We start from the raw sequence: 24,542 nt of genomic DNA, 5'->3' as shown, positions 1-24,542 counted from the left end.
CCCCATAAATAACCTATTTATTTCGTGAAGTAGAGAGCACTTTTTGTTTTATGTTAAGCTGGCAAAAGCAGATCGTGACATTTTTGCCTTAAGATTTCATTTTTGTAAAGCATGCTTGTGTGGTCACATCTTAACAAAATCACACTTCTTAAGAAGTGGCTAGCTTCATTTACTTAATACAAATAAATACAATTACTGGTTTATCCAATTCATTGATTTGTGTATGAAAATAAACATGCATAATACAAATAAACATTCATGATCCTATCAATCTTAACCTCAAGACTTGATTTTCGTGATCTCTTAGGAGAGATCTGAAACTAAGGTAAGGGATGACCTCTCTAGCAGAGCTTTTGAAATGCTCACATGCATTCCAGTACTTAAAACTGGGCACTCCAGCAAAGTTTGCAGCATGATTCCAAACAAGGAGGAAGACCTGAAACTCCAGCAAAAGCATGTTTTCTATTGATGTTAGTGATCTAAAGATATCCTCAGTTTGATAGAAATCTAATCTTTGCAATTTTATGGAAAAATCTTAATAATATGGAAGTATTTCATTGTGAGACTAAAAGGGCAGAATTGCAGCTGTGTGGAGTTTGGACATGTGGATTCTTCCCCTATATATAGAAGGAACAGTTCATAACTTTAGTTCACCAGCAACAAATAGTTCACCTCTTTAAAAATATTAGCTTTGCAAGATACATATTCCTACTTGCAGATCAAATTCACGGTGTTATGAGAATCTGTGAATGAGAATTCTTTGATTTTTGTAAAAGTAATTATTCTACCTTAGGACTGACTTTGTGCTTATTATTCTGAGTATACTTGAAGAATGTCCTGTGGTAGATTTATGTAAGGAGAATTATATACTCTCCCAAGAAGAAGAAAAGTGAAATATTTTTTTCCAGCTGTCATGCTTTTATTTGTCATTGTCTCAGTGCTCCTGTTCTGATTTCTCCATTGTCATTGTTATAATTTCTCCACCACTTTTTTTTTTTCTTTCTTTTTCTGTGTAACTGGATCTGCCTTGGTGTGTCCAGTAGAAACAGACTGGGGGTGTGTGAAAAAATCTCCAGACACCTGGAAGGTTTCTGATTTAGACATAATAGCGGATCCTATTCTGTCATCTCCCACTTCTCTTCAGTCTGCCGTTCACAATGTCATCCGTCTGGCACCTACTGTCTTTGACACCCAGCACTGTGAGTCCGTAGAAGATCTTTGGCTAGCTAAGAATTCCGTTTTTAATATGGTCACCTGAGCTCTTGCATACAGATGCGTATTAACCAGCATCTTAAGAACCTGTGTTGTGCTATGCAGTTGATGCTGTTGAAGTGTAAAATTGTTCAGATGTTGCTTTTCACCATTGAAGGAAAGGGATTTGCAGCAAATTCATTCTTACAGTACTGCAGTAGTGTACTAGAGATGAGTTTTCTTCACTGAAAAAAACTTGGGGAAAAAATGGGGAGAAAAATTGTGGCAATAAATCAGCAAAGCCTGTTTTACTGTGTCTCAGATTAGATAGATATAACACATCCATGTTTAACTTCACCTATTCTATGCAAAGTTTCTGTGTTGCACCGGCCCCGGAGATGGGATAAAAGCTCAGCTTCTCCAAGCCAGTAGCAAGAATCTTGCTGTCTCCAATAGGATGAAAATGCTATTACTTGGTTTACACTTCACTTGCTGTAGTAAGTATAACGGAACTGGACCTACAGTAATTTTTAGGTGAAGTCAGAGAAAGTACACAAGGACTGTTGTGTGTATGTGTGCCACTGACTTACTTATGTAAATAGAAGAGTGTTTGGTGGGAGTTGAAATGCACTGGGTGCTAGGTAGTCTTAAAAGCAGGTAGACAACAGGATGCCTTTGGAAGATAAAATGAAACCTGTTGGTTGAAATGGCTACCAGAGAGCTAAGAGCAGGAACTCGTTAGGACTTGCAAAAGGGTGTTGCCATCAGGTGGCTAAGTGTGTCTGGGAGCAGCCCAGCCAAACCAAGGCCAGAAGGCAGTTGCTGTTTGGTTGTCTCTTGAGCACCTATCACAACCTCTGGTACAGTGCACTGCAACTGGAAATTGCAACAGCAGCTTGGCAAAGTGCGTGAGATCAAGCTGGAGTTGTGGGAGTTTCTGAAAGAGCACTCATAGGAAATGCATGCTAATTGCAAGTCTGGCAGATTGTAATATGAAGGATGTGAAGATGGGAACAGTTACACTCAGATGTTCATATATGTAAGAACAAAAGAGAGAAGTCAGAGGAGAGTGAGTCTGAATTTATTTACAGTCTGTTACTTCAGAATTCAGGGATGTTCATATCTGGAAAGAGAAGGATTACAAAAATATTTTGTGTAACTGTCTTTCTAGCAGAGTATGAGCTTGTATATGCGGGCAAGATAATTAAATTCATGAGGATTTTTGCTGTTGTTTCTCTAAGTGCTAAGTTTAGGGCTAAGGATGCTTACTACAATTATGGAGTGTTTTGTATAGTAACATAGAATTTTAACAATTGCCATTATTCAGGGTAAAAGGGTTTAGACAGACTTATCTTTTGGTCTGGCTCTTGACAACCAGATGGGTGGTATGAAACAAAGAAACAACAATAAGAAACTAAAGAACCCAACAGGTTGTGTTCCTGGATACTGCACTGCATCACTTCCTGACAGTTTGCAACTTGGAATGGTGATTTGTGGATTATATACTATATTGACAATGTTAATACTATTTAAATGCCCAACCACAAAAATAATGTTGCTCCAAAGTAATTCTTTCTTGTAACTGAAACATAATTGATCTTAATTTGAAAGGTTATTGCCTTACTATATATGTGCAGACCATTCCTTGGAATTGTGAATGGTTAAAAAACAGTAGGGTAGCTCAAATGCAAAAGTATAATTTTAATTTTATTTTTTTTTTTCATTTAAAAGTAAACAATATGACTGGAACATCTGTACACAGTCTGTATGTTGGAACAGTCTGTACACACCTTGTGTGAGCTCATAGAATGAATTTACATTCATACAGTGAAAAACTGGGTAGCAGTTGGCCGGAAATCTTCAGCTTGTCATTTCAGTCGGGGGAAGAAATGCGATGCTCAATAAAGAGGATAAGGCTCCTGTGTAGAAAATAGTGTGCCAAAGCTATATTCAGTGAAATTAGGATATTTCTTCACATCTTATGCTTAGACTGCTATCTATACTAAACAGAGAATGGCACGGAATCGTAGAAATAGTCTTGCTGATTCTGTTTTCTAAGTACTTAAAACTGAAAATAAACAGGAAATGTTGTCGTTAAATACCAGGTTTTTATTTGGCCTTGTCTTACTATGGGGTCCAGAAATCTCAGTAACTCTCCCCTCACCTTAGTTGTCATCTGCTGGTGAAGTTAGTTATGTGTGACAGATTGTTATACAAAGTGCTTTATTGAGATAATTGCAGGGAATTAGGGAATAGGGAAGGAGAAGTGATCTTGATCTCCTCAGAGAAATACGAAGCTTAATCTTTCAGAGGCAGATCAAAGCCTTGGAATCTAACCAAGGATCTGTGTAGTTACTGTAAAACAGATCTAATTGTGAGATGATTGAAGCTCACTTGCTTGGGAACAGAAAGCAGGCAGTCCACTCCAGTTAATGAAGTAACATATCGAAGCATCTAGGATTCATTAAGGATCTGTTGCCTCAGTTTACATACAGCTAAGTGTGATTTTTTTTCATGCGTTGAAGATGAAAGCCCATGACTTGTATCTTGGCACTGTGACTTCTTATCAGATTAATCAGATTAATTTAAACATTTCTTCTAAAATTAAGTCTCCGAGGCAGTGCTGATCAGGTGAGTGTGTAGAGGAGAAAAACAAAAGGTAAGTTAACAGTCACTTCCAGCAGAGGAACGTATGGCTTTGTTCAGCCTCATTCTTGAGATGAGCTTTTGTTTTCTGGTATGAATCAATGAATCCAGTAACAATAGTTTACATTTGGAATAAATCCACACAGAGCTTACATAGATTTAACATGTGGAGTAATTCAGCAGTGTTTCTGGTTGGTACCAAAAGAAATATGTTGAAGTGTTTTTGTGAGGACTCTTTTTTCTAAGCTGAGTTTGCCTTTTAATAGTAGAATGAATGTGCAGTACTGACACAAAAAATTAAACTGTCTTTTTTTTCTGTAGAATTGTTGTTACAATTTGTGTGCCAAAGGGTAACACACATCGTGTTAAGTAGAGGAACTGGGCTTTCAGTATTGATTTCTGAATCGAACCTAACAATCTGTCTGATTTCTAGAATCAAATTAATCCTATCGTAATCTAACTTGCTCAGTTTTAGATGTTGCTTTGCTTCTTTACAGTGGTTGTATTTTAAATCTAATATTTCTGTCTGTTTTCAAGCTAACGATGGAAACTGGCCCCTACTTAAGCAGAGCTCAGCCCCTGTGGTAAAACCCCCTCAGATCTCCAACACAGACTGGAAAGAATCGAGCATGGATACTGCTTTAAAACAAGGAACAATATCCAGTCAACCTTTGCCAGCTTCAGCATTAGGAAGTACTGATAAGCTGGTGAGTTTCCTCTGTGGTGTATTTATAGATCTGTTTTGCTAAAATCATGAACCTTTGGCTTTTATAGCTGAACTTGCTTCACATATCTACACATTTCCCTTCTGATAATTACTTAAAACATTACAAATGAATTACCTTTCTATTTCTACTTTTCCATTCTACTACATTTACAATTCATGTTCTGTTTTGGGTTTGGGGTTGTTGTTTTTTTTTCCAGTTTAGCAGTTTGTGTTCCTTCCTGTTCTCTCCCATATCCGGTCTTCTCTTTTCTCCCCCTTTGCTTGTCCTAATCTTCCCCACATTCCTATTTTTCCAATTCAAATATTTTGTTGCTGTTATTCCTTGATGTAGATTACCACTTCTTCAACATGGTCTTTTTCTAGTAAAAATACTTCTTACAACAAAAGCCATTAAATCCATCCTTCAGCTGATGTTGACTGTCTGCACCGTTGTTCTAGTTTTAATGTGAATTTTAATGAACTTCATGAATTTTTAACACTGTATTCTTTAAAAAATATAGACCTTGCCTTTACATTGTTTTGTTAAACTGTCAATATTATCACACTATACATTATAAAACTTATTATCAAATAGGTACTGATATCTAGAAGCTAGAGATGGTCATTTAGGCTTTGAAAGTATTCAGATGGTTCTGGATTCCGCTTAATTTATTATAACTGAAGATGCTTTTAAACAGTAAGGTCTTGTGGTGAATTCAACTAGAATTTTTAGTATTAAGGAACACAGTACTTGTATGCTGCCACGCAAGATTATCAGTCTGTTCTGTTGAAAGAGGAATATTCTTGCTCACAAGTGTTTTATGTAATTAAGTGGTACATAGTGTTTTATTGTTTTATATAGGGTCTTGACTTGGGGAAAGCACCACCAACAATTCCCGGTGTAAGCAAGCAGTTGCCTCAAAACTATGGGACCTATCCAAGCCCAGTTCCCTTAGGAACAGGTTCTACAAATTCTCTAGAAAGAAGGAAGGACGGCAGTCTGCCCAGACCTGGAACTAGTATAGCAAATCGACAAAGACCTGTTCCGCTTCCGCCGCCAAGCAGCGTTCATCAACCCAGTTCCTCACAACAAATCCAGCAGAGAATTTCTGTTCCTCCTAGCCCTACGTACCAACCCTCTGGACCCCCCTTGTTTCCAGGAGGAGACGGCAGGCCAGAACTCCCTTTAACTGTGGCTATCAGACCTTTTCTAGCTGATAAAGGATCAAGACCTCAGTCTCCCAGAAAAGGGCCACAGACGGTGAACTCCAGTTCCATCTACTCAATGTATCTTCAGCAAGCAACGCCACCAAAGAATTATCAACAAGCTGTATATAACACCTTAAATAAGTCAGTAAAAGCAGGTACAATATATGTCGCTTTGCTTTTTACCTTTGCAGTAAGCAATTTAAATGTATTTATTGAGCTTAGTTTACATACCTGTATAAATCGCATCTTGTTTGCGAAACCTCTTAAATTTATGAGAAAAGTTATTTTTGTATGCAGTATGGCAACAAAAAAATGCCTTTTATTTTCGGGGTGACAAGCATACGTTGAGTTACCTTTTATTTAAAAACAGAATACCATTAGAACAATATGTCTGGATACTCTGGTTTTTTATAGATTAGTTGAAAAAATCACATCTAGAGAGTTGGTGATTGCCATCACCAGCAGCTGACTATTTGTTTTCGTTTTGGTAGATTCAGTGTAATTTTTTCTCTGTTCTGATGTCAAACAAATAGCAACAAAACCATACAGTGTATTTGCAAATATTTCATTATGTAATTTGAAAATAGTTCTTCACTGTATTCCATCATCTTTTTTTTCTCTTTTTTTTCTTTTTAGTTTATGGAAAACCTGTCTTACAATCTGGTTCAACTTCTCCCTCACCACTGCCATTCCTTCACGGCTCTTTGCCCGCCCAGACCTCTTCACAGCCACAATCTCAGCCTCAGACTGACGTCTCTGAAAAAGACCAAGAGCTGGAAAATGCTCCACCACCCAGTGAAAATAGCAATGTGGAAAACATTCCTCGCCCTCTCAGTCCTACTAAGCTGACTCCCATTGTGCATTCACCCCTGCGATATCAAAGCGATGCTGACCTTGAAGCTCTGCGAAGAAAACTGGCCAACGCTCCTAGGCCGTTAAAGAAGCGCAGTTCTATCACTGAGCCAGAAGGCCCAAGTGGACCAAATATACAAAAATTATTGTATCAACGCTTTAATACTCTTGCTGGAGGAATAGAAAGCGCCCCTTTTTACCAGCCAGGCAATCCCCAGGACTTCATAGGTATCTTAGCAGATGTTGATAATGGTAATGCTAGTACCAATGGCAATATCGAGGAACCTATTTCTGTGCAACCTACAGTTCCCCTTCCTGATGAGCCACCCCCTTCATCAGATGCCAATGATAATGAATTACCTTCCCCTGCAACTGAGGAACTGATAAGCACTGAAACTACAAATCAAACATCCGAGACAACTGAAGATAACAACAACAACGTTGCTATAGTTCCTTCTACCGAAGAGTCGTCCAGTCCCACGCCTGAGGTCAGCTCTCCAGCAGAAGAGGAAGCTCCTTTGCAACCTGCTCTTCCTCCTCCACTTCCTCCAGTAAGTAACTAAAAAAAGGACAAATTTGTCAACTGCAGAATTAACTGTGTGCTAAAGCATAACTGGAAGAGGCTAAGCTTATGCTAACTGGCATACTTGCACTTGAAGTTTTGTGATTTAGTAAAGAAAGTAAAATAAGAACAAATAAAGATACTCCAAATAGTATTCTGATAGAACAGGTTCATTAGGAATCTGCCCGCTTAATATGGAAAATAAATGCACAGTGTGGGGCTGTGTGTGCAATTTAGGCAATAACTTATTGTAGGATATACTTGTCATAGAGCTAATGCTGGTAGATGAAGCACCATTAAAAATATTTTTTAATCTCCCCAGGGCTGCAAAGATAACTGTATGAACCAATGGGAAAGCTGCTGCAGTGGAAATTCTTAATTAGCATACAAGCTGAAACAGCTATTCTGGGAGAAGTGTGTTCCTTTTCCTCTCTCAGTAGGGACTAGGGCTCTAAAATCTAACAAATCTAACAGCAACACAGATGACTTGTTTTAGCAGGAATCTTTTTCTAATGGATTGTCTCTATTTGAATTGCTTTCAAAGTTCCTCCTCCAGCTGCACCAAAATCTTTTAAATACTAGTTGACTTTGTTGTTAGCAAAGTTTATAGCAGATGGAGAATTGAAGGTAGGGAGAAAAACTGTAATTTATTCTTTCTTGTTAACATGACTCACTGATTTCAAGGCACATCTCTGCTTCTCGATTCACCTAGAGCTTCATAGGTTCTTCTGCAAAGAGCTTACATTCTTTTTATAACTTGACTGCAGTGTGCACAGGGCTTTGTGTGCATTTTGCATGAGATGTGTGGGCCGAGACACTTCTGGAAGAACGGGATATGCTGGCAACACATGTTGTTCATACACACATATTGTTCATACTGTGAGAGGTTTTGTTTTTTTTTTTAAAGTAAAATACCCACACTAATAGGAGAAAACAAGTCTGGTGATTCTGCAGGCTTAAAGCGCTCCACAAAGCTTTCATTAGTAGTTTGTTTTTCCAAAAAGTAGCAAAGACACTTGTAAAGTACACAGTTTATTCTCAGAACGCATTTAAATGTGTTTCCAATCTTGAGAATGTTTCTTCTGGTTATGTCATCTTGAATGTTACATAACAGAGCTTCATAGACTTTTTTCTCCCAGCAAAGCTCTTTGGTACAGACCTGCTGCTGACACCTCTGTTAATTCGAGGGAAAACTTCCTTCCTTGTGCTTAATTGTGTCATGCTTTCTAATCTAAGCTTTGACAGTGCTTCAGACCATCCACCAGAGACACATCCAGCTCACATTATACACATTAGGATTGTGGTGCTCAAAAGCCACTGGTTTGAATACTTTGTTCCTTGTACTCAATGGCTTTAAATAGAAGTAGCTGGATTAAGCTGGCATGCTTTCTGATCTTTACTAAGATATAGTAAGATATCAACTCTGTTATTAAAAGGATTTATAATAGAAGCATTTGCATCATTCTTATGACCATCGAAGGATGGGATTCCTTCTCTAGTGAAGGAGTAACTGGATGGTTTGCACTACTCCTGCAACCTGAAATAATGCCTTTAAACCTTCGTTTCCACTCAGACCAAACGTACCAACCTGAAGAAACCTAACTCTGAAAGAACAGGCCATGGTTTGAGAGTGAAGTTCAATCCATTGGCCCTTCTCCTAGATGCTTCTTTGGAGGGAGAATTTGATCTTGTACAAAGAATCATATATGAGGTAAGTTTCCAAACAAATGGAACTTCTTTCTATACTAGAGAAAAAAAAAAGTGCTGAACTATTTCATGTTTTCCATAGGTTGATGATCCCAGTAAGCCCAATGATGAAGGAATTACACCTTTGCATAATGCAGTGTGTGCTGGTCATCACCACATTGTGAAGTTCCTGCTTGATTTTGGAGTAAATGTAAATGCAGCAGATAGTGATGGGTGGTAAGTGGCAAGATTTTTTAACTTAGCATCTGAAGGAACACTGTTTTGATGCCAATTCAGTATTTAGTGGGGACCTGCTTGGGGATCCATTTCCTTCTCCTTTGTCCCCAGCAAATGAGGACTTGCTAATTTTGAGATGGTAACAAACTCCAATACAAAGCTCCGTTGTTGACAGGCCCGTTCCCCACGGGCAAGCAGGTTCACATTACAAATTATGGTACGTTTTGTTTTTACTTAGAAGTACAGGTGAATTTCTTGTTCACAGGCTGAAGCAATTAAACTTTAAATAATGAATGACAAAAATGTGTTGAAGTTTCATTTTCACATAACCCAGTCCCAGATTTTGTGAAGAATGCAGCCTAGCAGGTAGATGTAGCACCTGTCAAGAGTTTGGAGGAGATGTGGAACCTTGCCATGCGGCTGAGCAGTTTGTCCCCCACCTTACCTTGCCTTTCAAATTTCCTAATATTGGAAAATACTGGTTTTACATCCAGCAGCACTGCAAGCTATGCAAATCAACATAAAATAACATCTATTTTATGTTTGGCTTTACTGGAGTCGGGCCGATGCTGGAATCCACTCAGAGTCATTTGGCCTGTTTTGAACAGTGCATGCGTGTCCCATAAAGAACAACTTCCTTTAATAACAGACAATCTGTATTGCAAGACAAAATAGCTAGGATTCCTGGCATTTATTTTTTTTCATTTCTACATTTTTGCTTTATTTCAGGACACCTTTGCATTGTGCAGCTTCTTGCAATAGTGTTCATCTCTGTAAACTATTGGTTGAATCTGGGGCAGCTATTTTTGCTTCAACTATAAGTGATATAGAAACTGCTGCAGACAAGTGTGAAGAGATGGAAGAAGGTTATATCCAGTGTTCTCAGTTCTTGTACGGTGAGCTATGACACTTCTTTACAAACTTGTTTTCTCTCTTCTAAAATTTGTCCCTTTTCTGGCACTGACCTGAAGGAAACATCTGCTTGGGCTCCAGGCTGCCCTGCACCAGTTCTTTCAAAATGGTAAAAACAGAGCAGTCTTTGGTTGTTATGTTGCTCGTAGTCCTTTCCTTCTTGACTTGCAGACTCCATCTGACGCTACAATTGGGTTTAATTTCAAGGAAATGCTTCCACAGGGAGATTTTCACAGTACCAGTGAGTTGTCAAGTATCTTGACAGAAATATTCCAACAAATTTTTGGCAGATCACCTTCAGAAACGTGTATGCATTATGAATAATTAACTTAGAGAATGTGCTGAGTTACTAAGACATATTTTGCAAGGAAAGTACCTTGATGGAGCAAAAAAAACTGTAATTTACGGAGATGGAGATAAGCTTAATTCAGGCTGTGACACTGTGCAGATTTTCAGAAGCTTCAAGCAGTGCTGTATGCAGTGTGTGCAAGCTCTGGTACAGAACCGAGGCCTTTGAGAAACACACCAGTTCTATAAAGTTGCTTTGCTCAAACAGTTGTCAAACTGTTTTTGTCCTCCTTTGAATAGAAGTAAGATTATGAAGTTGCTATTGCTGAAAATGGTGTATGAAATGTTAATAAGGAGACTAATGTTTGAGCCACACCAGAAGTCTCGGGGAAAAATAGATTGCCATCTACTGCGCTAACTTCTTGTTCACAGGAGTGCAGGAGAAGTTGGGAGTGATGAACAAAGGAGTGGTGTATGCACTGTGGGATTACGAGGCCCAGAACAGCGATGAGCTGTCCTTCCACGAGGGCGATGCCATTACTATTCTGAGACGCAAGGATGACAACGAGACGGAGTGGTGGTGGGCCCGCCTCAATGATAAGGAAGGCTATGTGCCTAAAAATCTCCTTGGGGTAAGTGCTGAGTTACCACTTGCCTTTAATTGTTTTACTTGTCCCTGACGTAGGATCTGTGGTCATCGTCTCAATGCTCTGCAACTGAAGTGTGGTGGCTTTATTAGGCAGCCTAAGTTTTGGCCCAGGAAGATACTTAGGAAGGCTTTTAATACTTGGCACGAGATAAACATACATTTATACTTAAAAATGGGAAAAAGTCTTGAAGGTGGCAGCTTCAGGCAAGTCATTTATGCAGCTCTCAGCAAATGTAACACTGCTATCAAAAAAGTCCAGGAATGGAAGGCCACCAAGTGGACAGAGAGTGCAAAATAAGCTCTTTGGGGGCTTGACAGGGAACTCCTGTATTTCTGTAAAAGAATCTCCTAACCTAGGGTGGGATCTTCAACTAAAAGAACCAAGTTACTTGCAGAGCAGCAATCTGCTCGTGTTTGCACAAATAAATCAGCCCCTGGCATCCTGATGTTGCTGGTTTAATTTTTCAGAAGTCACCAAAGAACTTGCTGTAGCTCAATAATAAATAAAAAAGCCCTCATGCCCCTAAAACTCTTCTTTTTAACACTCAGGTCTCATCAGTACCCCTTAGTTATAACTTAATTGATTTTATATTTAATTTGCTGTCAACCATGCAAAGCCTAATACTTTCATTCTGTTTTTACAGTTATATCCACGAATAAAACCTAGACAGAGAACCCTTGCTTGAATTCAGTTGTACAACAGTGCAACACCTTGCTGGTAACTGGAAACTTAAAACATACACTGGAGCCATTGTTTTTGATCATTTCACACGGAGAAATAAAACTATGATACTTAGTTTTAATGGTGCTTTCTCTCGTTAAATGGACAGCATCCAAAAGTTTCAAGATCTGCAGTTTGTAAATGAATCCTGTTCTGTGTGACCCGCCACTGATGAGGAGAGCTGTATCTCCATACCTACAGTGTTCCGCCAACTGTTGTCTACAGCGATGTGTTGAGTTGAAGTTCGGTGTGGTAGGAGCTTTCTTGTGTTAAATGTCCAGAGGTGCCATTTGCGAAGTGCAGATAAGCTGTCCAGTTTGCTCCAACCCCACAGTAACTGTCCCATGTCAGGATTTTGGATGTTTTGTTCAATACCAGTGAATGTTGAGTTCTCTCATTACTCATCGACTCTTTGGGTTCTAGGATACAAGATCCTCACCAATTCCATTCATCAGTAAGTACTCACCAAAGCTTTACGAAGGCTGGGATGAAGTGTTAACGTGCTTTTGCACTTACATCCTAGTTCAGGCAACCCCAACAAAAGCTTTACATAGTCTAGCATCTAGTATAAATCTGCATTTAGAATCAAGCCAGAGAAACTAACCAAACAACAGTATTAGTACACTTTTCAAAGCCCCTACACGATGGTTCACTTGGTGTTATATTTTCTTATTATTCAGCCTACAGCACCAGTGTTACCTCTACTAATGTAAAGGTTCCCCTGATAACCACTGTTCTGGACAGAACAATTAATAGTGAACTTGCAGCAGCTTAAAGGATTTGTATGTCTGCATGGATGAAAGTGCAATAGTTGAGAAAGGTAAGAGTCTGGTAAGGGTAATACTGTGTAATTTAAGTCTGCCCAGGTCAGTCTAGAAGAAAAAATGAAGGACTGAATAGAAGTAGAAAGTGAGGTGTGTAGAGATGTTGACTTAAGGAGAAGACAGAAATGAGGTGTTATAAAGAAGGGTTTGAGAAAGGCAATAGCTAATTTGAGGACAGTTTCTGTGGTTCTTGGCAGCCTACAGCTGTTGCCAAGGCAAGTTATGCAATAATCTATTCCACTACATTGTAGTTTCAAGCAAAAAAAAAAAAAAAAAAGAAAAAAAGGAAAAAAAAAAAGCACTTCACTGGAATTTTAATTGTACATGATTTTATATACCAAAAGTATATTTTGAATTTCCCATTATAAGTTAAGTTGTAGCCATATTTCTTGTAATTTTCTCCCATTAAACAGTATGCAATTTGATTAATTCCCCATGTACAAGTTCTGTGTATAATTTATATATCCATCTCTGCAGTGCTGTAACTTGCTTTTACCACAGGTCAGCATTAACTGTATATATTGTGGTGAAAAGTGAAAGGGTATTATTGTTGAAGAATTTGCTACATGAATGTCATGATTCAAGAGCCTCCGATACACTAATGCAGAGAAAATGTACCTGTGCACAATAAAGTACTGCTAAGGCGCTGGCTGCATTCTCCCTGACCTTTATCCACGTGGCACCTGTAGGTGCCTTTCCTCAGTCAGCAGGAAAGACCAAAGACCGGCTGGCTGCTGACTGAGGCTTCCTCACTGTTGTACCCGGTGTACAGAGAACGACTGCCACGTCCATTTTGAACCACCTGGCACTGAGCTCTGGATTCCAACTGCAACAACTTCGTACCTGGCTAGAAAAGCTCTGAAGGGTCTTTTACACTTAAAGCTGAGCCTCTTATGTTTGCTCACTCAATTTTTACCAGTCTAGGACAGTGGAAGGAGAAAGACGTTGGCTGCAGGAGGTTTAGTCAGAGGACTGAGCAAATTAACAAGGCTTCAAACTGAAATGAGGGTCCCGCATTCAGCCGGTAGCACAACAGTACGTTGTGAAAGTAAGCAGCGCCTCCTGTTTAAATAAGTGAATTAATTTATTCATATTTGTACAGTAAAATGTATACAATTCCAGACAGCATTACAGTTAGATTAACAAAAGCTAGTTTCCAAAAAGAAAATACAAAACTAAAAATTATTCTGGAAGCTTTGTTATTACAGAAGGGAAGTTTCAAGATCATGTAATTCCAATTTGGTGATATTTGGTGAAATACGTTAAGAAAAAAATCAAGTGGATTCTATGAAGCCACATCTAAGGCAGATTTTATTGTACATTGATTTTAAACATTTGGATAGAGGGAAAAACCTGAGATCTATACCCAAAAGCTATTCTCTGCAGAAGAGACATACACCTTTGTTTGCTTTCTGTGGCAAACAGTATATATAATTGTTACTACAAAAGTTGTGCTGTACATTAGCTGTAGTGCAGGTCACTTTCATATTTCATATTAAGTGCCAATAAAGGCAATAAAGGTTTAACAAAATATACAAAGTCTTAAAAGGTGAGACTGTTTAAAGCATTAATTGTATACATATTGCACGCTATAGTGAATACTCATGGTTCAAAACAGAAATACATTGTATGTGCCAGTTCTTACATAATGAACCACACTGGAATGAGAAAAAGTCAAGAGAAAGTGTTAACCAGTTGTCAGACTAGCACCAGGTGAGATGCAGGTCCTCCGAGGCTGGTGTCTGCTCCCAAGCAGTTTGCTCATTTCTTACTGGTCCCGAGACTCATAAAGAAGTTTTGTTGCCTAATGTGAAAGCAAAAAATTACTGTCAAACTAATTCCCTCCACAAACAGCATAAGGCTAAAGGCATAGCAAGCAGCTGTAGCTTCTGTTTTCTTATGAACAAGGCCTTAAAGTCTGCACATTAAGAATAACAACAAAAAAGAACGAAAGCTCCAAGGACTGCATGCCCTACTGCTACTACTTTCTTCAGCCTTGTGTAAGTTTTGCCTCCCTTGCTTACCTTGTGCATAGCTGCCAGCCAGCTTGCTGACAGCTTCTTGTTAGAGCTGAAGTCTTCACTGGCCGTAAATTTCATCTGTGTGAGCTCCTCTGCTCCTGGTACTTTATACTGCAGAATCATACCTATGGCACGGGTATTGCCTCCTGAAAACACCAGCAGAAATCCTGAGCAGCAATGTTTTACCAACTAAATCAGCACAACGCTTTTAGGTAATAATCACGTTTGGAGAGAGCATCTTAGCACTGAATTCAAAGCTGACAACTGAGGGTGAGCTAACAGGTGCAGCATCAGAGGAAGCAGTGACAAGAGGTGGACAGTGGGATGTGGAATGGGCAGATGTGGTATTGCTTGCTTCTCTCCTGCAATCACTGAGGCGGAACCTGTAAAAGCCACTGGTGCACACACTGAGAAAACCCTCCTGTTTCAGTATTACCACCTGTCTCAAATAGATGACGTGGTTTCACAACACAGCCTGCAGTTTCTAAACTGAATTCCCAATGTCCAGTAAGACCAGTATCAAATAAGGATCCTTGTCGATCCAAGTCTGGCAGCGTTTGGGAATTTGGCAAGAGTACCTGGCAACGGGCAACAATGTCATTTATTTCCTGAAGGAAATCCCTTACGAAAGACATTGTTCTGACAGCAGTGCAATAACAAGGTGCTTGTGTCTCTCTAGCTGCATAGAAATTAAGATAAACCAAACCAGATGCACAGAAATTGAACAGAAGCTTTGTTTGGAACAGCACTTTGCTGCTTCACATTCACTCTGTTGGGGAGCTCATTTACTGAAGTAGCAGAGCAGAAACTAAAGCCACAGCAACAGCACGCGTACATAGGAGGACATTTTTACAAAAACTGCCTGTGTGAGCAGAAAGGGTCGTGGAAGCCAGGACCCTCATCTCCAGCTGCCAAAGACCATCTTGGTCAAAGCAATGAGATCAAAAGCACGCAGTGTTTATAAACAGTTACTTCCTCCTCTTGTGGGACAGACTGCAGTTCACCATCTTTATCCCTGTCTACTGCATCTACCCTGGCTACTAACTGCCAGGCACTAGCCAACAAAACACAGGAAATGCATTACTCATTTCTGGTGTGCACAATTCAGGAAACCTCTGTTGAAAGAGGGTGATGTGCAAAGCTGCATGCCACTGAAGATAGTTTCTCATCTGTCCTCTACAGGGGCAGACAGCAGCATGTGTGGTCAAAGAAAGGACTCAAGTACTTTGGTTCTCCTCCAAAGAGTTACAAAACAATCATTCTCAGTTTACTGAATAGATGTGAAGGAATAATCAGTACTGGAACATAACTTGTCTTAAGTTGAACAGACACACATCAAGCAATAAGCTGACACTGCATGGGAAAGCAGATGGGAGAGGGTCACAACAGCATGCTGGAGGGAGCTGTGCTCACAAAAGGTACTGGTGATACCTTCAGTAATATGCTGGCTCTCCAGAAGGCTGGTGTAAGTGTGAATATCTTTTTCTACCATCAAGAAGGAAGGCAGGCAGGCAAAAAGATAAAGCAATCAGAAGAGTAATGAACAAGAAATTACAGGAGCATTAAGCAACTCAGCAACACATTCGGTTGATTTGAATATCAAGTTCATTAAAGTTAACATGCTGTACTGATAGACTGTCCAATTAAAGATTCCAGCAGTGACAGAGATGTTGCTAACAAGTAATCATTAAAATTCCTGTCCCCATTTGTTCTCATTTCAATGAAATCATGTTCATCCTGAAATACTATGAAATGTGTCAAGAGGTGAAGCAGTAATAGCTGCCTTCTGATAAAAATGTTACCAGTTTAATTTGGCCACCCCTTCATCTTGAACGAAATTAAGAGCATCGTTTCATATTTTTAAACAGCTTCTCTCTTACTCTCCTCTGAACTGTTTGTACAAACAGAAGAGAAGCCCTGGCTGGACTCTGAAACTGAAACTGACAGCTCCCTTCTGTGAGCTCAAAGTTCAGCCAAGAGAAAGGATCAGACAAGATGAACACTTTTACTTTGGTTTACCAAGAAATTCTCTCATCTAAAATCATTTCTGAATTCTGAGGCTTCCCCCAAAATCCCAGCAGCCACATGGAAGGTTTTCCAGGCACAACACTATTCCAACAACTGCTGTAAATAACACACTTACACCTGAACTACCAATAACCCAGAAATGCACTGTCTGGCTTGAACAACAATTACAGCTCCACATTATTCTTAACAGTTAATTTGTACTGAATGAAAAAATTACCTCCAGGAGTAAATCCCTCTGTCAGTATCTGAACAGTTGAGATTTGGACAATTTCAATCTCGTAATGGCTGTCTCCATCCAAAACCAGGTATCTTTATAACAATAAATAAACAAACAAACAAACAAATCATTGATTTTCCTGTCAACAATATCAAATCCACATCAAATGTTTGGATTACTGTATAATAATACAGCTGTGTTCACAAGTGCTGTGTCGATCAACTGTTCTCACCTCTGATTGTTGGAGAGCCGACAGACCATGAGCTCCGATTTGTCCGACGTCCCCAGCGTTACAAAGAACGTCGCACCTGAGAAGAAAAGCTTCAGTATTCTAGTGCAGTATTTAGGGAGGAATATGGAAGTGTCAAAAAGGATAACTCATTTTTGCTTCCTGCACCCACCACACTGAACACATGAAGTCTTTAGTTATGTTCTGCATCATGCCTGTTCGCAATTAGATGCTGCTTTACCCGCATGCTGTACAAATAGGGACTATATCTAAGATAAATCCTTGAAAAATGAGAACGGCTTTGAGAAGGACAAAAACAAAGATGCTATCATGCCAAAATTACAAAGAAGGATCAATAGCAGGATGTGACTGTCAGCTGCGTGCTTAACAGATACGAAACACCACCTTTTGCAGCGCTTTAGACCAGCTCAGCCTTACTGCGAGGTCAGCAAACTTCTGCCTCTGTCTTATGTTTCCCACCTGCTCAAAACAGCTCTTTTGACATCAGGAAAGTTATCTCAGCATTGAAGTGATTCATAAATTAAAGCAGACAACACGCCTACCACTTTATTTCCTCCGTACCTCATACTCGGTTGCCTAATCCCACTAGCGTTGGCCTGGGAAATAATGCTAACACAGAGCACCGCCAAACGGCCTGTGCCCCATCTCCATCATCCATACCACGCACCTTCCGAGCTTCACCGCACTGCCAGCTTCCCACTTCACTGCACCTCGCTGACCCCTCAATGCAGACACACAGATTGCTGCAAAGCCACCGAGGAGATCAGAACAACCACTGCTCTGAGATCTGCAGGTCTGTGTAAAGCCACGAGTAACCACACTTCAGCTGCATAACATCAATGCAAGCAGGGCAAACTTTTTCAAGGAAAATCTTCAGGTTAATGTACATTATTTCAAAAACTATCATCACCAGTACCTGCCCAGCACACTGATACATGGTTTGTGCACTGCAGGGATGAACATACCTCCTTCACAGAATGGCCAGGGTTGGAAAGGACCTCAAGGATCATGAATCTCCAACCCCCTGCCACATGCAGGGTCACCAACCTCCCCATTTAACACCAGACCAGGCTGCCCAGGGCCCCATCCAACCTGGCCTTGAACACCTCCAGGGATGGATGGGGCATCCACAACCTCTCTGGGCAGCTGTTCCAGCACCTCACCACTCTCTCTGTAAAGAATTTCCCCCTGACATCCAACCTAAATCTTCCCTCCCTCAACTTAAAACCATTTCCCCTCATCCTGCAGTTATCAACCCTTTCAAAGTGTTGATTCCCCTCCCCTCTGTAGGCTCCCTTTAGGTACTGAAAGGCTGCAATGAGGTCACCCTGCAGCCTTCTTTTCTCCAGGCTGAACAAGCCCAGCTCCCTCAGCCTGTCCTCATAGGGGAGGTGCTCCAGTCCCCTGATCATCTTTGTGGCTCTCCTCTGGACCCTCTCCAACAGCTCCCTGTCCTTCTTGTACTGGGGCCCTAGAATCTCCTTAGGAACTAATCAGGCTGTGGTTTAGCATACTGGTTATACACACCTGTAACATGCCAACAATAAAGAGCCCATCAAAACCCTCAGAGTATTTTCAAAACTGAAAACTCAGCTTTTTTAATGTAATTGAAATGTGAATTCCTTTATTGCATGTAGCTTCAATGCTGTGCAGAATTGTCCTGCCGCCAATCACATCCACAGGCCATGAACAAGATCAAAGCTCACAGATAAAGCTTGAAAAAAAGCACAGTATCTCATCAAAAAGACAATCAAAATCTCAGTTGTTAAGCATTTTCATCCTAGTTTAGTGCAACAGAAATGCGGCCAAGGGATGGGCTATTTTAATAAAGTGCCAACCGCACACGTATCAGTCCTCAGAGGCACTCAAATGTTCTTTGTTTTTAATAGCTTTTTGTTTTCAATCTCTCTCAATAAGCTGGCGATACAGAATTCAGTGGCAAACAAGAAACACAACAAGGAAATGTCTTAAGGACAGAAAATGGCAGCGCAACAGCTTGACAAGAGGAATTAATCTTGCTGCCGATCAGATGTTTTTTAACACAGCATTTTTATCGACGTGAGACCAAAACAACGCACACACGCAGTCAGTACTTGCCATTCATGAGCACTTTGAGCTGTTTGTCATAGAACTCTGTTTCTTTCTGTGAGATGAGGGCACATTCAGCACACTGGCGCACAGGGTCCACAAAGCACATGCGAGGCAGAGGCACTTTTTTACTGCAGCACTTGTCACAGAAGCACTTTCCACATCTTCGGCAGTGATGCTGAGCGTGAGAGAATGTTTTATTTGTTTACAGAATAACGTGCTGAAGTTCTTACATTAAACATCCTCCTACCCAACAACCAGAAGTTCTCAGCTGTGAAATATTCACACTGAAGGGGCAGGACAGCAGCCAAGAGGTGAATGGCAATTAGCTGCTGTAGTGGTGGGAAGAACTCTCAGAAGACTGAGCCCTGAGAGTGGTGTGCAGTATGAACAGCACTGCAAGCTTTTGCTGGCACTGACAACACACTTCTGAAGCAGACCAATGAGACACTGAGAGGATTTTACCCAAAGTGCAGTAAATCCCTTCCTTGCCTCACTGGCAATAGAAATGGAGAAGAGCAGTTTCTAGGTCCCTTCCGAGCTCCAACTGCAGATTCTGTTCTCCCTCTAAACTTGTTCTCAAATGTTTCCCATGAAAAAAAGCCACAGAACTTCACAGCTTAAACCTGAAGTCCTCCCTCTATCAGAAACATCGGGCAGCACAGTGCAAATCCAACCAAGTTGTAATGCCAGTTCAAATCAGATCTGGCAAAATCAGCACAGCTTCAAAAAGTGGCTTCTGCTCCAATCACTCCTGGGGCGTGGAGCCCTGGCAGCTCTTCCTGATGCAAGTTTTCAGCAGATGACAGCAGCTCGTGTCAGAACAAGTGTTCCCAGGCAAGCAGGACCTGCTTTGTGGCTCATAGCAAGCCTCAAATGCTTGACACAAGGAAGTGATACGCTGCAGTTCTGATCACTGTTAACCTTCCGAGTGTTACGCAGTCCTCTGAAGTACCTGCTACACTTGGCTACCTCCATTTACTTCCCAAAGTTAACATTAGTTAAATACAGCAACCTAATGAATGACCTCCATTTACTTCCCAAAGTTAACAGAAGTTAAATACAGCAGCCTAATGAATTACTGCTTTGCAGCCAATTCATTCCTATGTCCGCTTTAAGATTTCTCCCTTCCTTCTCTCTCCAAAAAATAGATGGAAAACCATCAGTTATGTCAGTGCATTTCAAGTCCCACTTCCACCAGCACAGGCTCACAGCGTGTCAGTGCACTCACACAGAGGAACGTTACTCTCTGCTAAAATCAGTGCTGGCTTTTCCAGGAGGCCACACAACCCCCACAGTCAGCAGAACGTTTTCTGACCATGAGACAGATCCTGTTCTGCTTGTAGAACAGAGGGACAACCCGGCTCTCAGCTCTCCCCATTGTAACAACTGAGCTCTTTCATGTCAGACTGTAATTCGTTACACCTGAGAACATGGTTAGTTCACACTGCCACAACTAATTTCAGCTCTGAAAGCAGAACTGCGTTAAGTTGGTTTCAGTGTCAGTGCTGATGTTGGCAGCCCAATCCAGCACAAGCTCCAACGTGTCCTTTTCATGCAAACCCAGCTGGTAGCACCTGGCACTTTGAAAAAACCCAAACTGTGTGGTACAAACTGAGCTAAAGGAATGTCACAGAAATGGAATTGAGTGAGAAAAACTCGTCCTCTACCCAGAAAAGGCAGAACACAAAGGAAAACTATTGTAACATCCATTACTCTTGGCATGAAATTCTACTCAATCATCTACATTTTATATCAGAAGTCCCCACTGGCATTGCAACAGTTAAAGCTTTACATTTTGCCTTTGTCTCTTACCTTTCTAGTGATGAAGTCAAATTTCGTATCGCACTGCATACATCTCGGGCACTAGAAAACAGTACAAATTAATGTTAACCTGTAAGATCTGCCAACATCATTCACCCTAAGGAGTACTGCATCTCGCCAAAATGGCATTTCAGGTATCTTTAACACGTTTCCTTGTGTTTGGGTCTCCACAAAGGCACGTATTCATAGTTGCATTCTTTCCTGAGTTCCTACAGCTGTAGAAATCTAAACTCTTGCAGCCAGGCTGTTACAGAGTTCAGCTGAATGCCATCTCCGTGACCTCCCCTAGGCTGAGCCACTGCTATCTGCTTAGCACACAGTCACCACCGTTTGCTTCTAATTAATACAGTTCAATACCAAACTCTTTATCTTCTAAGAACTCTCTCCAGTTACAGCAGCTTCAGGAGTCAATTTCTGGTGTAAAACAGAAGTCCCTTTCTCCATCACCATGCCACATTGTACAGCTACAGAAAAACAGCAGCTAAGGAGAAGAATCTCCAGAAACATTTCAGTTTCATGTAACTCCAGTTTTATACAAAACATTCACACACCTAAACAAAAGGCTTAACAAATCAGCAGCAGTCGCTGTAACGGAGCAGAAATAACCACGCTGCAATCTCTGGCACAGGAAGCTGTTTCTCAATCCCGCACAAAACAGAACTAGAAGTGCTCCTGCACTGTTCTGTGTACTGAGTTCACCCCAAACCACCTCCCTTCTCAGTGGCTCCATAAAAGCTGCTTCTCACAGACACTGACTGTGATCTGCCAGCATTCAGCACCTGCAATGCCAAGGTTTGCTCTGCAGTGTTCTACAGCTAATACCACATTTTCTCTACCCTGACCTTGGTTTACTGATTTAAGTTTTGACACGCTCCATAGTCTGGGAGCTAGGCACAGCAAGAATTTCAAACCACTCTGAGTTTACCAGGAGTCCGATTCATTTTCTTTGAGCAAATCTGTATTTCTGGACAGAAATCAGAAAGCACAAGCCACAGACCAGGGAGAGAATGCTCTTCTCAATCCCATCTTGAATAGGTTTCGCAGATAACATTAGGTTAGAGTATACAAGTTGCCCTTCAGCAACGAACAGAACTATCCTTCCTCACATTTCATACTGACTTTGTAGAAGAACATTCCTAACCTCCAGACCAATTCCAATACCTTATATACCAATAACCTTCCAATACCAAACCCAATGCACAGTGCAGTTAGAAATCAGAAGGAAATGGCACATGCTAGCAGCTCTCACAGCAGAGTTTTGATACTGAACAGTTCCAATCCAAGCAGCCTCAACACGTTTTTTCCTTTGTGGCACTTCTGTTTTAAGTAACCACAACCATGAGAACCCATTTGCATCATGACTTGGCCTGGGAACAGCTCACAAATGGAGAACATCTTTAAAGGTAAATCCTTCCCATTCATCCTTATGACGCAGGCAGCATTGCTTAAGTCTGCTCACATTTACAGAAAACAAAGCATGGCACTTGAGTTACTTTTCATGTCTTCAAGGCACAGGCTTTTCAAAACTACTGCCGTAGAACCGAGAAGATAGAAAACAAGACATTAAATAAAAATTAATTAAAATTATTAAGATACTGATTTCAGAATCAATGGTATCAGATTACTTCATACATCAAGATGAAAAGGGAACAGCAACCAGATGTTGGGTGCTGGTAATAATGCAGGAGCAACAAGAACTGGTTACGAGCCGAGGAACTTCTGATGCAGTTGCTGAAGTGTGATAAGGAATTAGTGCAACATTTTAGATCCAGACAGAAGTGGGAACAATGCAGATAGACAGGAAGCTTTAGTTACACTTCACTTACTTTATTTGCATATATAATAACAAGCTGACATGAGAAGCAATGCAAGCCTACCCCTGGTGAAGCACATTAACACAGTGACTGTGTGACAACGTTTGCAAGCTCATCAAAACAGGTGCCATAACACGCCCAGCCAGAACGATGCCAGTGGAAGATGCCTTCTGATAACACTGCAGCCACATGTGACCAATCCTCTGCCTGAGCTGCACGAGTTTGCTATCAGGAGAGCAGCTGTCACACGGCCACATCAAGCACGGCTCCACTCTGCTGCAAGCCCAGAGCCCCACCAGTAGCTCCACTCACACAGGTGTATGTCCTCAGCCATGTGAGATCTGGGACACAGGTGGATCTTGGGAGCTTTGGCCACCTCTGCACTCTACCAGCATTCTTACTGCAGCATTTCCTCTATAGGAACATCACCAGTTGAGCTCTACTAGTGATTAACGCATTTTAGATACATCAATTCTTAAATATATTATCTAACTAGTTTAAATAAATGCTACTACAAACCCCCAAACAACTTTCAGTCGAATTAAGGTGGCACTACATATTTGAGTTAAAAGCACTTTTTTTTTTTAATGGAACTCTTCAGCTATAATTGAGACTTGCTAAAATATCAAGCCACGTTCAATGTCAGGGAGGAAACTGCTTTTAGTATAGGACAACCATCCATGGAGGTGCCCAACGCCGGGCTGGATGGGGCCCTGGGCAGCCTGAGCTGCTGGAGGGCTGCCAGCCCGCGGCACGGTCGGGGCTGGGTGGGCTCTGAAGTCCCTCGCAACCCAAACATTCAGGGATCGCGTGACCCACACTCCAGTTACGCCCGATGACCGGCAGCCCTCAGGTGTCCAGGCAGCAGAGGCCAAGGTACGCACAGCGCAGATCCGGGCCCAGCCGGGCTGCAGGAGGCACGGGCAGCCCCGTCCCGCTGCAGGGCGGCACTTTCTTCCTTGTTCCCAGCCGGGAGGAACGGCCCCGCTTAACGCCTGCCTGCTTACACTCAAGGAGCCTCATCAAAACTCCTGCTTAGCCGGGGCCGCACGTCAATTAAATGCGCTGGCCTGAGTCCACGCCACAGCGCGGCGGCAATAAGCAAACAACTAGCGCTAAATAAACAGCCGCTGCGCCTGCCAGCACCGGGCTGCGGGAACGGCTTAACGACCGACGCACGTTACACCAAACCCGGACGCACGTCGGGATCGCAGAGCGCACGTAACGAGCACCGAAAGGCAAAGCTGACCGAAACGCCCCGATCGCCCAGCGAGCGGCCTGAAGGCGCCCGCTAAGCCACGCCAAGCGGAGCCGCGCGCTTTGCGCCCGATGCGGCCCCGCAGACGGCCCTGGGGCGCGCAGGCTGAGAGAACCCCCGCCCGGCCTCGTACCTCTTTGTCGGGCACCCAGGGCGGCTCGTCCAGGCCGAAGGGGCTGCGGGCGGAGCGGTGCTCGGGCACCATACGCAGCCCGCTGAGGGAGCGCACCAGCTTCTTGGCGTCGCGAGCCTCGCAGCCCGACATCTTCCTCCGACGCTGCTCCGCCGCCGCCGCCGCTACTCGCCCCTCGGGACTGGCAGCGCTGCCACCCAATGACCGCGCGGCCCGCTCGGGACGAGCGCGGCGCTAGGCCAATAGGAAGCGGCGTCTCGCCGGTCCCCGCCCTCCCGCTCGAGAGGACCAATAGAGACCGCTCGCACACTTCCAGCCAATCCTGCATCGTTCGCGGCTGAAGGCGGGCGTGTTATTCTTTCCTCACCCCTCTGGGGGCTCGCTGCGCGTGCGCAGAACGAGCGGCCGGCCTCGCGGCCCGGAAAT

The 24,542-nt window shown here is 42.0% G+C and overlaps 2 protein-coding genes across 8 annotated transcripts in view; one reads left to right on the top strand and one right to left on the bottom strand.

Moving 5' to 3' along the window:
- PPP1R13B (protein phosphatase 1 regulatory subunit 13B) overlaps positions 1-13,132 on the top strand; it is a 63,736-nt gene extending 50,604 nt beyond the window's left edge. For 3 of the 6 annotated variants that reach the window (XM_052694488.1, XM_052694487.1, XM_052694485.1), the window contains exons 10-18: positions 1,041-1,199; positions 4,375-4,544; positions 5,406-5,907; positions 6,389-7,155; positions 8,740-8,877; positions 8,956-9,089; positions 9,819-9,985; positions 10,722-10,921; positions 11,583-13,132. In XM_052694488.1, coding sequence (XP_052550448.1) covers positions 1,041-1,199; positions 4,375-4,544; positions 5,406-5,907; positions 6,389-7,155; positions 8,740-8,877; positions 8,956-9,089; positions 9,819-9,985; positions 10,722-10,921; positions 11,583-11,624 — 2,279 coding nt within the window. In that variant the 3' untranslated portion in view covers positions 11,625-13,132. The remainder of the gene's footprint in view (positions 1-1,040; positions 1,200-4,374; positions 4,545-5,405; positions 5,908-6,388; positions 7,156-8,739; positions 8,878-8,955; positions 9,090-9,818; positions 9,986-10,721; positions 10,922-11,582) is intronic. The other 3 variants (XM_052694490.1, XM_052694489.1, XM_052694486.1) reach the window with 2 other exon arrangements.
- A 416-nt stretch (positions 13,133-13,548) lies between these two features.
- On the bottom strand, positions 13,549-24,295 carry ZFYVE21 (zinc finger FYVE-type containing 21). 2 transcript variants are annotated; one of them, XM_052694521.1, is made up of 8 exons: positions 24,117-24,295; positions 20,903-20,953; positions 19,097-19,265; positions 16,982-17,057; positions 16,750-16,841; positions 15,936-15,989; positions 14,508-14,650; positions 13,549-14,287 (listed from the first exon to the last, which is right to left on the bottom strand). In XM_052694521.1, exons 1-8 carry the CDS (start codon positions 24,246-24,248, stop codon positions 14,252-14,254), a joined length of 753 nt encoding a protein of 250 aa, XP_052550481.1. In that variant the 5' UTR covers positions 24,249-24,295; the 3' UTR covers positions 13,549-14,251. The 2 variants fall into 2 exon arrangements, with proteins under 2 accessions (XP_052550481.1, XP_052550482.1); XM_052694522.1 differs by lacking the exon at positions 15,936-15,989 and having other exon boundaries at positions 24,117-24,291.
- Between the last annotated feature and the right edge of the window lie 247 nt (positions 24,296-24,542).

This window comes from Tympanuchus pallidicinctus, unplaced genomic scaffold (assembly GCF_026119805.1).
Source record: "Tympanuchus pallidicinctus isolate F22 unplaced genomic scaffold, pur_lepc_1.0 scaffold3, whole genome shotgun sequence".
Classification (NCBI taxonomy): domain Eukaryota; kingdom Metazoa; phylum Chordata; class Aves; order Galliformes; family Phasianidae; genus Tympanuchus; species Tympanuchus pallidicinctus.
The sequence above is the reverse complement of the archived record's forward strand: the minus strand, read 5'-3'. Positions and strand labels throughout refer to the sequence as shown.

Coding starts and splice junctions, on each gene's coding strand:
- ZFYVE21 (XM_052694521.1), bottom strand. CDS start 24,248: ATGTCGGGCTGCGAGGCTCGCGACGCCAAGAAGCTGGTGCGCTCCCTC. Junction 15,990..16,749: donor AGAGGGATTTACTCCTGGAG/GTAATTTTTTCA, acceptor TCTTGATGGTAG/AAAAAGATATTCACACTTAC. Junction 14,651..15,935: donor GAGCCAGCATATTACTGAAG/GTATCACCAGTA, acceptor TGGTGTTTTCAG/GAGGCAATACCCGTGCCATA.